General features: G+C 40.5%; 1 protein-coding gene across 19 annotated transcripts in view; it reads left to right on the forward strand.

Annotated features, from left to right (window-relative positions):
• Nucleotides 1-15,532, forward strand: part of EHBP1 (EH domain binding protein 1) — a 203,678-nt gene that overhangs the window by 11,017 nt on the left and 177,129 nt on the right. For all 19 annotated transcript variants that reach the window (XM_088160923.1, XM_088160933.1, XM_088160935.1 and 16 more), the window contains exon 3: nt 15,013-15,070. In XM_088160923.1, the coding sequence (XP_088017049.1) occupies nt 15,013-15,070 (58 nt within the window). The remainder of the gene's footprint in view (nt 1-15,012; nt 15,071-15,532) is intronic.

Raw genomic sequence — 15,532 nt, forward strand, 5'->3', positions numbered from 1 at the left:
AGATACTGGAACAGACAGTCTTAAAGCAGGAAAGGAATTATTTCCTTTTCCATACATTCCTTTTTACCCCTGTACTAAGTAGGATTTGATAAAAAAAAAAAATTAGCTGAAGGCTCACCGAGAGTAATCTTAACACCCTGAATTTTCATAGCCACTGATGTAATCAAGGGATGTTTTGCTGGAGGATTGAGAGTGTGTGATCACCCCTAGTGCTCGAATTATAAACGTGCAGTGCTTGAAACATGGTACTTTCTTTAGTCTGTGACTGTAAGACTGTCCTGTCGGCTGGGCAGTATGGGGGGAAAGGCAACTTTTCCTTCCTGCCCCTGCACATCCTTCTCTCTTTTCTGGAAAGAAAAGCTGAAAGCCTGAAGCTGCTGCCAGGAGAGTGCTAGAGTAGGGCCCTACAGAGAGCTGGGGATGAGGGACTGCCCCTGACACATCACCTGCTACCTGTGGGGCTGTGGCAGCTCCTGTGCCCCACTGACCTGTCAGAGCTTGCCACAGCTCCACACCAACAGTACTGCGACTCTTCCAGAGAGCCAGGACACGTGTTTTCTCCAGGCATACAACACAGTTATGGTTGATGGGTCCATGCTGTCAGTGGTTATGACAAGTTTTCTGCTGCATTGTTGGTTTTGAACCTTGGGCCTCTCCCTTCTTTTTAGCTTTGCTTCATAGAGGGAAAGGTTTTTTGTGATGTTAAAACACACCTGAGTTTTCTGTCTGGCCAGCAAATTCAGCGTTGCATCGGAAAGTTTTAGCAGGCATTTTCAACTGAGGTTTGCATGGGTGGAAACCTGCAGCTTTTATTTCCATGAGTTGTGTGACAAAGGGCTCTGGATAGAAGAGAGGAGTCTTGGTCAGACCCTATGGCTGCAGGTAAAACTCCAGTACCTTCACCTTTTATTAGACACTGGAGAATCTGCCAGGGAAAAAGCTGCTGGCTGCCCAGCCTCTTTCCCTGTGCCTGGAACTAGGGTTTGTGTCAGTTTGTGCTTCCATGTGGCCATTTGTGCAGTGTATTTTTGGAGCAGGGAGCTGCTAGATACATTTCTGTGTTTCTCTGCTCCCCATCTGTTCCTGGAGCCACCTCCTGCTCTAGCTGCCTCAGGAGAAGCTGTATTGCAAGGAAAAATGGCAGTAAAAGCAGGAATTGCCTGCATTTTCAGTCCTGTGTGTTCATCTGACCCATCAGCAGTCACTCACTGCAGTATTGCTGGTAGTGGCTAATGTAGTTCAGTAGGAAGTGGCAGTACAGTCCCTTGTCTCCTTCCCTGTTACTGTACTGGAAACCAGAATATGGCTGGTTTTGCTCATAGATTCATTCTTGTTGTCTGGAGTAGACCCTAATAAAGCATTTACAGTACACAAAGCCTGCTTCCTCATGGGGAAAAAAATGCTGACTTCAGTAAATAAATTTATTTCTCACGAACTTGTTCTTAGGGAACTATATCATATGCTGTAGGGGGAAGAATAATAGCACTACTTTTAGCAACAGCTGTTAAGAAGATGATGCTTACTTGACTTGCAGTTAATGGTAAAGTCAACGAAGTGTAATTTTAAAAAAAGAAAATAATCTTGAGCTATTCTTGACTATAGGAAGATTGCAATTTATCCTGATTTGTTTGTGTTCACCTCATTATGAGAACTGTCAGTACCTCTTAGGGTTCACAACCCCATTAAGACCTAGAGAAGCAGAAACCTGCTTCCTTCTTAACCTCACAGAATAAATGTTCTGCCCTCATCTTCCTCCTGTGCTGTGCCATAGATGTGCTTAGAGAAGCCTTGGTTGGTCTTCATTTGGGTTAGTTTCTTCTTTGCTGCCCTAGAAAGCCTTTAAAAATTGTCAGCCGTGCAGCTTTTTCATTGAATATTCACCTTCTTGTTTCAGCATTGTTTAGAGATAGGCAGGATGGGCTGATCTGAGCTGGTGGGGAAGCAGCAGGGAGTGAGGAGCAGAATGTAAGGCTTTTCTCCTTGTTTGAATGTCTTCTGTGTGTACAGGGTAAACAAGGCAGATCCTGATGGATTTGGAGCTACAAAAGCAGAGACTTAAATATGAGCAACCAGTGTGTGAAACAAAAATAATTGTTTCAGAGAACAGCCACAGAGCCTTCTTGTGTTTCTGCCAACATCATCTCTGATTAGCTTGGGTTTTATTGGTGGGATCTTAACTCCTTATACTGAATATCCCTTCCAGCAAAGAAATTAAGATGGGGAGAAGTTTCTGGAAGCTGGTAAAACATGAGAAAGAAGTGTCACCTTTCCATAATAAGTACAAATATATAGTTCAAGATGTGGTGCATAGGTATAAAATCAATGTATGTAATGAACCATCTTAAGGGGATGGAAAGCCTCGATGCTGATGGTAAATAGCAAAAAGGCTGGCTCTTGCTAGTGAGTGACATATTTGGTCTACTCTTGGTAAACCCTACTCTGGGAGACTTCCAGGTGTGCTGTGGTGCACATGGGCTAAGCAGGGCCAGAAATCTCACTTTCCTTACAACCTCAAGCCTTCTTGCTGGTAATTAAGTAACTTTGAAATAGTGAAGCTTTTTATGTTACTGAAATACTCAAAATTGTAGCAAGTCACCAGGCCTTTGTTCTTTCATTGAATACAATCCCCATAATCAGCTGTACTCAGATTTTTGTGTTTTATTCAGGCAGATGTTCGCTGACCCAGGCCATGGAAAATTCTTATGACTGTGTGCCCTCTTTAAAATGGGAACTCACTGTGTCATGTTGAGCTTTCAGACTTGATATTGCTGAACAAGCAGTATGCACATATGCGTGCTTGGACCTTGTCTGTAGGCAGCAGCTCCACTGTTTTACTGTGCCTGAGCAATCATACATGTCACACAACACCTATCCTTCCCTTTGGCTTTGCCAAACAGATATAAGTGCTTCAATTTCATAATTCATTATAATCACTGTTTTTTCAGAAACTGTTTTAAAAGGGATGTTCCATCTTATCTTGGTGAATGCTAATTAGGATTTCACCTCTTTTTGAGTGAGTGTGATAGTAACAATCATGCGGTGAATGAAGAAATCTAAGTTTAAAGTGTTCTGGGAATTATTTTCTATGCTGAATGAAAACAAACTGCTTTATTTAAATATTTCGATCTTTAAGGTACAGGTAGAGAAAGTCTGGCTATTGATATGATATTTAAAAATTCCAAGTACTCTTTTTATAACATTTTCTAAGACTTAAAGCTTTGCAAATAAAACTGCAGTATGTGTCAAGCCTTCCCCTGTGCAGTTTTACTCAGTTCAAACTGATGCTTTAATATCTTCAAGCTGATACGTCCTTTTATTGTCCTCACATTGTATTTTCTTCACTATATCTGTGTAAATGGTTTTCCATACTGGTGCCATGTTCCAGTTTCCAGGTGGCTGATGTGAAAAGGGGAGGAATAATGCAGCACACAATATACACGTGTGCTGTGGGAGTTTAATTTTTTTCTATCCCAATGCAAGTTCCCAGTCGCATCAAAGAAATAGCAAACAGTGTTCTCTGTCTCTCTTCAGATACAGCCAGAAGCAGCAGAATGATTTTTGAGAATACTGAAACTAGAAGAGCTTGCAAAGCATACAGGCTTACAGTTACTAAAAAGAATAATAAAAGATCTACAGTTACTGTTTTTTGGAAGGTTTTTGTTGTGGGGAAGGTTTTTTGTTTATTTTCTATTTGCTTTTCAAATTGCACATCCAAGGAGTGATGTATAATTAAGAGTATGTATACACACTGTCTGGATTAGAATTGCTGATTTCTTCTTTTTTTTTTTTCCCTCTCTACATTGCTGTAGAATTTTTTCTGTAATTTATTTTCTGCTTGGACTTTGCATTATAGCTTTTTCTTTCATATCACATCCATGAAATTGGTCCCAAAATGTAATGCTGGTGGAAAAGAGAATGTGAATATCGTGGAGGTGGGGGGAGAGAGACATTTTATTTTCTACCCTTAAAAAAATGCCAAGAAATCAATGTAGTGTGTCTATTGCTATTATTTTACTTGTTTGTTGCTCCAGCATACCTGTCCTGTGACTTATTGTAGGAAGAGATAGGGTAGCAGATGAGACATTTGAAATATTTATGAGGCTGAACTGCCAGAATGGCTCTGAGTTTGGTCAGAGACAGACTACATTTTTGCCTCTTGACTCTCTTGAGAGAAGCAAACCCCCATCACCATTCAGAATCACCAGTCTGGTTTGTGGCTGATTCTTGATGCCTAGGATTGTACAGAAATCAAATACTTCAAAGGCAGAAGAAAAACGTAGGTACTTGTTGTATGTCTGGTGCTGTTAATGTGATGAAGCTAGCCATGTGCCATCTTTATTTTCCTGGTTTTTTTCTCTTTGACTGAACTCCTTTTTCTTTGCATTGTTAGATTTCTTTGCATTTTCAGCAATGTGATGTTCCAAAAGCCAATGTCTGGCTCTGGTTTGTTTACACTTGGACTTAATTTTCTCCAAAAATGAAGTCCATTGGCTTTGAAGTTTGAGGGTTTCAGTGGCCCAAAACATCTTTGCCCATTAACTGCACTGGAGTGAATGAGTAAATTCACACCTCATCTAGTGCTGTATTGCTTGTCTGGCTGCAGAACAAACAAACACAAGCCCTGTATATGTCAAAACTGACCACCGGCTGAACAGCCAGAGCAAAGAGAAATAAACCTCCTGACCTCCCTGTAGGGAAGGGGGCTGAAGGCTTTGGCCTTCCATGTCTCCTGCCTGCCTTTGCCCGGGTTGGGTCTAGCTGAAACTGCAGTGCTGAGCACAGAAGTTTCACTTCCTCAGATGGACGGCTTTGGGGAAGGAAAGTGGCGAGAAGGTGTTGATGCTGCACGGGGTAGTGACTGAAACAGCAAGAACTCACTGTGCCAGTGCCCATCTGTCAAAGCTGGAGGGACAAGGTTGAGTTAACAGATCGACCTGAGATAAATATTTTGTGTAAGGTCTTGTCTGTGCTCAGAAAGTGGAAGAGTTAAGGAGAGCTGACTTAAAGCATGAAGCGCATAAATAAAGCCTTGCTGAATACACTTGATTCAAGAGGTTTGCTCATCACTGTGGGAGCCTTAATTTTCCTGAGTGCTGCTCCATGGGCCTGCCCTTTCTCTTGGAAGCTGTGTGGTGCTGCAGTGGGGGTGAGCACGTGTGTGCAGTGCTGGCCCTGCCAAGCCTGGCCTTCCATCTGAATGCTCCAGAAGGAAATATGTAAAAATTTTGCAGACTTCAACTTTTGAGCCTTGTTTGTTTTAAAGATGAAAAGTGCATTTTGTGTAAAATACGCTGAAATATGTGGAAAATCTTATTTTGCAGAATCCAAGGAGTTTTTGTTCACACGCATCTCTGTTGTCTGTGTTGATGATTCTGCACATAGCTGGTTTTCCCCCCCAGTGCTCTGTGTGAACTGTGCACAGCTAAAATTGATTCTCATTCCCTTGATGGTTAGTTTGCAGAGTGGATTTTATTCATTTGGCTTCTTTGACCTTAACTAGACAAATGTATTATAAATTCCTATATGAAATGGAATAATTTACAGCAAGTTATCATAATTTCATTTACTGTAATACCCTTCTAAAAGCTTGAAATTAAAATTTTTCCTCCTGTTTATCCTCACTTAGTACTAGATTCTGCAGCCCTTAATCTGGTAGGAGGTGTGTGCCTTTCACTGTAAGGACACTGTTCCTCACTTGGCACAACAAGTTGTTGCAGTAGGTTTGAGAGGCTTTGTCTTTTACTCTCAGTGGATGGCTTTCATCCCTTTGCCAGATTAAAAGTATATTTTCCTCCAGAAACCAGTCTAGCTTCCCTTTTTATTCACCTTTCTGCTTCCAAGGAGATCCTACTTTACACACCAGACACATTTTTACTTACAGATAAAAAATTTTTGAATTAGAGTAAAATTGAAATCTAGGGTGAGACAAAATACTTAATCCTTTAAGCTGTATGCACTGTGGGACAGAGTGCCTCTGTCTCTTTATTCCTTTGCCTCGTTTAATGGTACAAGACTGGAATCCAGCCTGCAAGATATCAAATCCACATAATGAAAAATCTGGCCCAGCTCCCAGGTGTCTTCTGTGGCTCAAGATGTTGCTTTACAACTACCCCATGGTACAGCCCTTCAGCTGTGTAAAGAAGCCAGCAGACTAAAACACAACCAGGCATTTCACAATAACATGGAAAAGGTACAGGTTCTGTCTGTTTTAAGCTGAGCTGGAATAGCAACCATGACAGCACAGAGAGAAGTAACCGAGGCAGTGGCTGGCCCTAGTCTTTAGTCTCTAGTCTTAGTCTCCAGTTAAAAATTTGACTTTGAAGGAGCTGATGTTTGTGTCCAGGAACTGGGTGCTTTGTTGAAAGCAGGCGAGTCAGTCCTGCTTGGTCATACAGGCAAGGGAATGCCAGAATCAAGGCAGAGAAAGCTGTTCAAGATGTCATCCTTCACCTTCCTTCCCCAGAAGTGGGTTCATACTGCTTGATGCCATGTCTCTTGTGGCTGTGGCTGAGAGCACCTGGCAATATTTGCAAAGTCTAGTCTCTCGGGCAGCAACAGGGGAGAGGAGCTAGCACACCATGCCATGGTTTTACTAGGCTCTCTCCAGCCCCACCCCCCCCCTTTTTTTTCCTCCATGTGATATTAATTTGCAAAAGCAAAAGGAGGCTGCTGACAGATGAAGATTTAATTGGGGACCTCACTCTTTATAAGCCAGTGTCTCAAAATAAAGATGGATTAATTTAGGGCTCAGATCATTTGGGAAACAAAATATGAATTTGTATCACATCAACCCTTCAACACTGCTCCTATGGCATGGACACAGCATACCAGGAATCTGCCCCTCAGCTTATTGAATCCTTGTGTTTGGCTACAAACTTCTGTGGGGTTACACAGAACTGTGGAGTTCTGTGTAATTCCAGAGATTGTACTGTCTTTATATCTTCAAGCACTTATTCAATCTTTTCAACCTTACAAGAATCAGAGGCAGACTGCTGTGTGTCTTAGCACTCATTTGTTTTTTGTAGATATCAGCTTTTTTTTTTCCTAGCTTGTATAAACATCTCAGTTCCATAACCTGGGTTCCTGAGATGGTGATAGGAACTTTCTCTTCCAGACAAACTCTGTGAACTAGTACCATTCCACCCATGCTGCCCACTCAGAAGCTTTTAGTTATGTTCACAATTTCTGTGTGTCTTCAATGATAGGAGTTGCTTTGTGTAATCTAAAACATGCTCTTAAGTAATAAAAACAAACAAAACCCTGGTGCTGTTGGTTTGGAAGGGAATTTTAAAAGACACAATGGTGCCAGATTCTTCTGCTCCTGCTTTTGCAGAACTGTATTCTTCTTTGGGATATGTCCGTGGATAGCAATCAGAGGAGGAGGATGGAGGCATTAATGCACTGTAGCTTCTGAAACTTGCTCTATCTGAGTCCTAATGTGGACATTGGAATTTCTATGGAACAGGAGTATAAACCTTGTTCGTGTATCTGTGTGTAAATGTCAAACTTGATCGGGCAGTAAGAACAGCAGAGTTCATCCTTCTCTTTAATCAGTCATGGTAGGCTATGCAGAATTTCTTAAATGTTTTAGACAAATTGGAGAAGGAAGTGTCTGTTGTGAATAGTAGATCCTGAAACTGTGGTCTTGGTGCAAGATACAATTTTATGTTCTGCAGGAATGACAAAAACGTAATTTTTAATTTCTGGTTTTTGCAGACCGAAAACCAGTAAAGCCTTCTGTTTGAATGCTCTTTGACACAGAAATAAATAATGCAAAAAGGGAATAGGATCTGATTAAAACTGACAATAGTGTGCCAAAAAGTTTTTTGCATATTTTGTAGTACAAAAAGGTATCATTTATGTGGGCATTTTTGATGGTTTGAAACTATATTTCAGGCAGCATTTGTCAGTCAAAGAGTTTTATTTTTGGGGGTTTTTTTTTAATACTTTTTATCACGAGAATGCACCTAACAATTATAGTTTAGTGCTTCAAAATAAGAAGGGGTAACACTCAATTGGGCATCCTCAGTAATGTACGTACGTTATTGTATAGAGATTATTTTTGGTCTATAGGTAGAGATATGAGTAGGACTAAAATCAAAGGGCGGCTTGATGTTACTCAGTATCTGCCTTGAGATTTTCTGGATGCTGTATAGTAAGTGAGGACAGGAGACGGAGTTCGAATTCAAAATTCCTCTCCCAGTTTGCTAAAACTGTTTCTTGTTACTGCTCTGTGTTATTGTCTCATGGCACACTGAACCCGGAGAGGGACAGGTTGCGCTGGCCAGTGATGCCTGCTGAGGAGGGACGGGACGTGGAGGTGCTGGGGGGCTGCATTTGGGTTCCAGAGCAGGGAGGTGGTCAGGCACTTCACCTCCTCAGGCCAGCTTTGAAATGCAGCGTTATGCCTGAGGTGAAATAGTGGGTTTTTTTCTGGCTATTTTGTGTTTATTCACGTGGCAGTTGTCCGGCTGCAGCTCCGCAGGGAAGGGGATCAGCACAGGGAGTTCAGCGGGTTCACGGCAGGTCAGGTCCCGGCGGACTGTGCGGGCAGGTTTGTGTAGTTCCTGCTCCGCTCTGCTCAGGAGGAGCAACCTGCATACTTGAAACAGAAAACTTTTTTTTTTTTTTTTTTTTTTTTTTAAAGGCTTTTTAAGTTGTGAAAATATAGACTAAATATTCTGGTAAAAGAGCATAAAAAGAAAAATCAGGCATCTGAAAAAGATCTGGCTCATGGCAGCTCCTTCCTGTGAACTTTCCACTGTAAAGCAACACTTTGCATTCAAGGTTTGTCTGAACGGCCCTGTTAGCCTGTACTCCTCCCTAGCAGTCAGCCTGAACGGAACTGACTAGGAAGGTTGGTATGACAAGCAAGCTTTCCTGAAGCACCTCCTGGGTTTTTTAGGCATCGTTTGTCATAGAGTGCTGGGTGGTGTTTGTGAGCTCAGGTGTGGTAGGGTGTTTGGGGTAAACGCGTGGAGTGAGCATTGCCGGAGTAAACGTCTGCCTAAGGGGAGTGTCTGTGATTATGCAAGAGTGAGATAAGGAACCCACGTGGCCCTTCCTGTGCAGTGCTCAACCCCTCCCGGTGACAGCGGGGCTAAACCGGACCATGCAAAGAAAGCTTCCACAAAGCAGCTGGATGGGACCTAAAATTTGGGGACTAGTCAAGGCATCTTTGTGCTACTGCCAAAAGGATGGTAAAGAGCACAATTTCTGAAGACTACAGTCAGTTTGTGTATTTTGCAATGTAAAATTCTGTAGCAAAAAACTTTAAGACAAGACTTTGCTACACAGTTCTGCAGTGGTTTTTTTGCTACAATAACTCTTTGAAAAATGAAGTAAAATCTGCCCTTGCCCTTTTTTCTGAATAATAGATGAACTTGAGTTTTGTTTAATTAGCTTAACCTGCAAACCTCATTTGTGTTTGGTTTGAGAAAATCAAGTAATCAGCAGTACATACTACACATTGCACTCTCAGCCTTGCAAATAGATGCTGTGCAGATTTAGTAGGTCTGACTGCGCTCGTAAAAGAGGTCAATGTCTTGCTTTTCCCCTATTTTGTATAAATCAAGCAAAGCCAGACTAGAGCTTCTTTTGAAAAGCAAAGCATAATCTTGAGATGTAGGTCTTGTAGAGACCAGTCTATTTAGCAGCAGATATATAAAAAAATCTAAAATTCACTTCACAAGGGGAATTCTTGTCTCTCAACGGGCTTGTGTTGTCTTGAAAAAAATTTGTGGAGACCTCTGGTGGGAAGAAATGGAGGAATTTTCTGTGTTACAAAGTGAAGATGTAGAGGTGGATGGATCTCAGCTGTGACATCCTCGTGCTTTCCCTGTTTTAATGATTTCTCTTTTGAAATTTCCCAGGCTTGCTAAAACTAATGCATGGTTTTAATGATGGAAGAACAAACTTTGCCTTATTTTAGGGGCTTGATGCATAGTCCACAATAAGCTGTATTGAGAGAATGCTTTGATAGTCTGACGTAACTCTGTGGGATGGCACAGGCCATACCTAGGAGTCTTTAACTTCCACCATGGAAGTTAAGGTGAGATGGGGAAGAAGACCCCAAACCCCTTCCCGAAATGCACAACTTTCTCTTGTAATGTACTTCATCTTATAATTATCTCAGAAGGGTTTTACCTGTGCTGTGTTTTATTCTCCTCTTAATGTCTCTGGCTTTTGCAATCAAGGCTGTACCTGCACTCAGCAAGAGGGCTCATTTGGCAAATGCATCAATGCATAACATCATTCCTACAGTGTCTCTGGGCCTGTTTAAAACATTGGCAGTATTTAACTGCACTTCCTGCAGCTGTATGCAGCTGTGAAATTTTGTTGATCGTGTTGGACAGGAAATTCTGAGGGGAAAAAACCTCAATACAAGGCTCATGAAAGGCCGTGGCCTGATTAGTTCCTTGGCTAATGGTAATACATGGCAATAGTGCAGGACCTAGTGCACTGCAAAGAGTGCTTTTCAAAGTAATTAGCTGTAAAATGACGAAAAGCAACGTTAGTCCCAAATTAATGGTGGTATAGAACCAACCACATTTCTTTTTAAGAGACCATTAGAGAGCCTTGCTGGCATTTCAGCAGTCATGGTAGAAAGCTGTGTGCTGGTGGGGTAGGAGGCTTGGTCCCTCACGGAAATTGTGCATGGCATGCTGGGATGCACAATGCAGAAGGGACAAAAGGTTATTAAAAAAAACTCTTATCAGAAGTACTTTGACAGTAGTCCTCAAGTAATTATTTTTATCCTTCAATAGGTGCATCTGCATGCTATTGTGCTAACACTGCTGCTTCTCTTATTAATTGTACTCTTTTAAGCTTGCTTCAGAAGAGTAATCTAGCAGCCTGTACTAATTAATGCAGTTCAAATCAAACATAATAAAAATAAAACAGCTCAGCTGAAAACTAAAGAAAAGGAGCGAGGAAGGCAAAACCCAACACTCTAGGCAGTTTGATGCCAAAACAAACATGCAAAGCTATACCGTGTGGGGTACATACAAAAAAGGTATCTTCTACATTTCGGGCATTTAACAATTATCGAGTGTTATGAAATGTAGTGATATCTTGCTACTAAGAAATCCTGTTACCTGCTTTCCTACCCTTCACCAAAAGGTTGTTAATCATGAGTCTTGCTATTGGCTTCAGTGGTCTGAATTAAAGTGCATTTGCAATTCTTTCCAACAGGAGATTCTAATCCCAAGTCTTCTACAGCTTTTTGTCATTGTACAGTAAGTTTAGTGGAGAAATATGTCCTGGGTGATGTTATCAGCTTCTGCTAAAAGATTTACAAAACAGGAATTCACAGGAGGCTGATACCTTTCATGTCCTTCTTTTACAAGTGATGTTTGAAGAGTTCTGTAATCAAAATATTGTGCCAAATACTTCCTAGAATGGTCAAACCAACCCTCAGAAGACCTTGAATCTTGCACAACCTACTTTCAATCGGTAAAATTTGTAGTGTTATGAGGTACTGATCAGATGACAGAGTTGTTTCCAGTATGCAGAATGTTTTTATTACATTATGTAATAGTTGTGGATATGGCAAAGTTTGATTTGAGTATTTATCTTTTTTTTTCTTAATTCGTTGTTTCAATGGGAAAATGGAATGTATCAGAATCATGGCTTCCATCTGATAGGAAAAGCAGGCTTGGTATTGAATATAAGTGTTTTATAAATCTGTATTTTGGATCCCATTTTAATTGTTTAATATGCAGGGCAGAGATGAGCCCTCTCTTTTTCTGAGCCGCAGACTTTGAAGTCAGTCTTCCCTGCTTCTTTGCTAAGTTTCACTTGTAAATAATAAAATAAGTTTACTACTATGAATTGCCTTTCTTCAGGAATAGTTTTTGTGACCCACACAATAATGAGTAAATGCTACATACAGGTTTATGGTAAGTTTCATAAAATATGATCTTTTGGATCCATGCTGGATCCTTCAATCCCTGCCACTTTTTCCATGCTCTTCCCAATGGCAGTATCTGATGTCCCAGTGCTGATGGCTTCCTTTGGCCCCCCCTCCCAGGGAAGTGCTGCTGCTTTGGCAATGCTGCCTTGGTGGGCAATGCACAGCACCCCCAAGGCAATCGTGGCAGGTTCCAGTACAGTATTAACCACTCCTGCTGAAAGGTCAGTGGTGTTGAATTGATAGATTGATACAATTACTTAGTGGGGAAGTAGAGTGTCCAGCTAAAACCCAGTCCTCTTTCCCTGGTCCAAATCCATTGTCTTAAGGTAAAGTAGTGTGTTTGCTTTAGGTATGCTGGCTTTGCTGAATAAGTGACTGACTAAAAGCTGGAGAGTTTAAAGAAATGAAAAATGTCATTTGTGCAGCACAGTAAATTATTATTTTTTTTTATTGCTGATCATTAGCATTTGTTCAGCTTGCATCATCGTGGATTTTGTATTTGGAATGATATCCAAGTTCAATAAGTAAACTTATAAAAGATACTAAAACTGGTCTCCAGACTAATTCTTCAGAGATTATTTTATTTGCTTTGATTATTAACTAATGCACAGCTGAGGTTTATGATATTAAAGGAGTGGAGAAGTCTGAAGTAGGAAATACTACCTAATGCTTTCAATTAGCAACATACATTATGTGGTATTGGCCATTTCCTAGCACTGAGATGTCATTTAAATAACCTTGAATGCAAATTTGCTGATTAAAATATGAGTTGGGCTTTCTCTTCTAGAAGTATATTGGCATAAGAGATCAGTGAACAGATTGTGGTAGGAAAGGTTCCTCTTGGTTTTGTCAGTCAAACAGTTCTGTGAAGATATTTTAGAACTGCTGGATTTGTGCCTTCCTTGAAGAAAATCCCTTAGAAGATCTAAGGAATTTAGTGTGCTTTTTGTTAGACTTCAGTGAAGCATGTGGTGTATAGAGTAGGGACACTTGTCCTTTGGGATATTTTCTTCCCTTCTCATCCCTTTGCATTTTGCTAGATTTCCTGTCTCCATATTGTGATGACCTTCCTTATTTTTTTTTTTGGTAAAGTACCTCTGGATATGGATATATATATCTTATACTTGAAGCTGAAGGAGCAAATTGTGCTCAGTACTTAACAAAATATATATATACCAGTGAGAGAAGTGAGGGGAGCAAATGCTGCTCCTGCTCGTCCACCAGCATGACTTGGTCCTCTCAGTCTGAATTAAAGCTTTAATTGGCTTCACGTTGGTGGATTTCTGTGTATTCCTGGCAGAGGGAGCTCTTTAGGACTGGGAAATGTTGCTGGCATGGGTTTGGATTGCTTTGCTTGGGGGTGTGTTGTTTTTCCCTGGTGGCTCAAATGCAGTTCCCATCAAAGTGAACGGGCTGGTGCTAGTGTAAGCCAAAGATGAGAACCCACCACCAAGCGAGCAAAGAGCTTTGAAGTCCAATAGGATGACCTCATTGCCAAGCAAGATTTTGCAGAAGCTGTGGGCAGAGCCAGCCTGCAATATAAGTCATCTAAACAAGCCAGAAGAGTGAGTTTATGGTTGAAAATACAGCAGATTTTTTTTTTTTTTTTGAAAGTGAAATAAAGCCTGTGTCCTCCTTTCCTTTGCAAGATCTGCTTTTAGGTCGGCTTTTGGGAGAGCTTTAGTTCTGGTGGGGTATAAATGTGAGTCATGGGTGAGGTATTGTTTTTATGGTAATGTGCAGAAATGATCAACAGCACAGTGGAAAAGTATGTCTGAAAGGAAATATGGCCAGCAGTTCAGTGCTAAAATGATTATTAAACCAGTTGGAGTTTCATTTGAGGAGTTAGTTATTAAGTGGGTAGTCTCCCTGTGATGAAATAGCAGTGGGAACACTGCCATTACTCAGAATATTTGTGTGGGGGGATTTTGGGTCTTTTAATCATGATTTGAATGTATTGTGTCTTGACTTTTTCTTGGTTACAGCTATTTCCACCCCCCGTGATTTGTTTTGCTGTTGGCTTTAGAAATGCAAGGATTCTTACACTGGTGTCTCAAAAATCTGAGTAACAGCTTTTTCCAGGTAGAGTTGCATATGCAGGTTTAGAACTTTTAAGTGGAGATGAACTCCATTGAAAATCATTTGTGAGTGGATTTACAGCTGGGCTTCATGATGGAATTCAGGTCATCAGCCAGAAAACAAAGCTGGAATGATATCAGGAGTCTGCACAAGAGGCTTATAGGTCTGGAATTGGGACCAGAAGTGTGGTTGTCATCATACAATGGGAAGTGAATCGTGGTGGGAGGGTGGGAAGTATGGAAGTTAAGTCAGTATCAAAAATCACTCAGACACAACTGTAGAACTAATAAAGTTGATGTAATAAGGGTGAACTGTTAACCAATAAATAACTCCTAAGAAATTTAAAGAGAAAATAATTTGTACTGGAAGGGATGTTTATTGAGGTTTCCATCTACATTCATTGCAAATACCAAATAAACAATTGCTTGGGAAGCCACACTGATTTTCAGTATGTTTGTCATTTGGAGTATAAGTTGAGGAAGTGCTGTTTTGTTGTTGTCCAAGGGGATTTTGAGGAGTAATACAGGACTTGATTCTCCTGTTCTTTGAGTTATCCAAGTAGAAAAAGAATCCTTTGTGAAATTACCTGCTTTCTTTGCTGCTTAGAAGTAACTTTTCAATATATCTGTGTAGAAATTCAAGCTAGAATTTGCATTAATGTTTATTTTGGACACTGGAATGTTTCCAAGGTGTCTTTATGGGGTCTGGATCCTGTTCTCTGCCCCATGGAAGAGTTTCTGCTCAGGTGTACTGCTGGCTCTGGGAAAATGTCCACAGGCAAGGAGAGCAGAAGGACAATGATGACATTATAGTGTGGACTGGAGGACAACCTTTCTCTATAAATACACATTATTTTTCCTCTTAAATGACTGATGCTGAGAGTGGTTTTTAGATGAGCTATTTTTAAGAGAGCATGTTGTCCACTAAGGATGTCATTAGGTGTTGCAAGGGTTTTAATATAAATTGTTTACATATTGATCCTGTGGTATATTAAGCTGTTTTTTCCTTATCTTCAACAGGCAGCCAGATAAGCTAGTGGTGGTTTGGACAAGAAGAAGCAGAAGAAAATCCTCTAAGGTTAGTTGATTCCTTAATAAGTCTCAACTTGAGTCACAAATAGGGTCAGTGGTTTGATTTTGAATGTGGGGAGAAGCCAAATAAATAAATAAATGAGAAGTATTTTAGTTGTTGACTTTTCTTTTTAACTCAGTTTATCCATAAAGTTCGGAATAAACTGCTGTAATGTCAGTGCTAATTTATGGGAATTTTTAACTCTGATTTCAGCTTTGGTTGGTTGTTTAGCAGAACTGTATCACCATCAGTTCAATTCGGTTTTTAATTGCTAGACCTAATTAGAAAGGAGAATTGGTTTCTTTACTAGAAGTGTATTAAAAAAATTAATTAAAAAAAGGTGATAAAGAAGCTGACATCCCTGCAATAGGCAGATTAAGCCTGAATAAGAGTCTATTTCACAACCTGAAATGCTACAAATAAAAAAGAATTTACTTCTACAAACACTGTGGTCAAACCTGTGAATTT

This window comes from Sturnus vulgaris, chromosome 3 (assembly GCF_052056855.1).
Source record: "Sturnus vulgaris isolate bStuVul1 chromosome 3, bStuVul1.hap1, whole genome shotgun sequence".
Lineage (NCBI taxonomy): Eukaryota > Metazoa > Chordata > Aves > Passeriformes > Sturnidae > Sturnus > Sturnus vulgaris.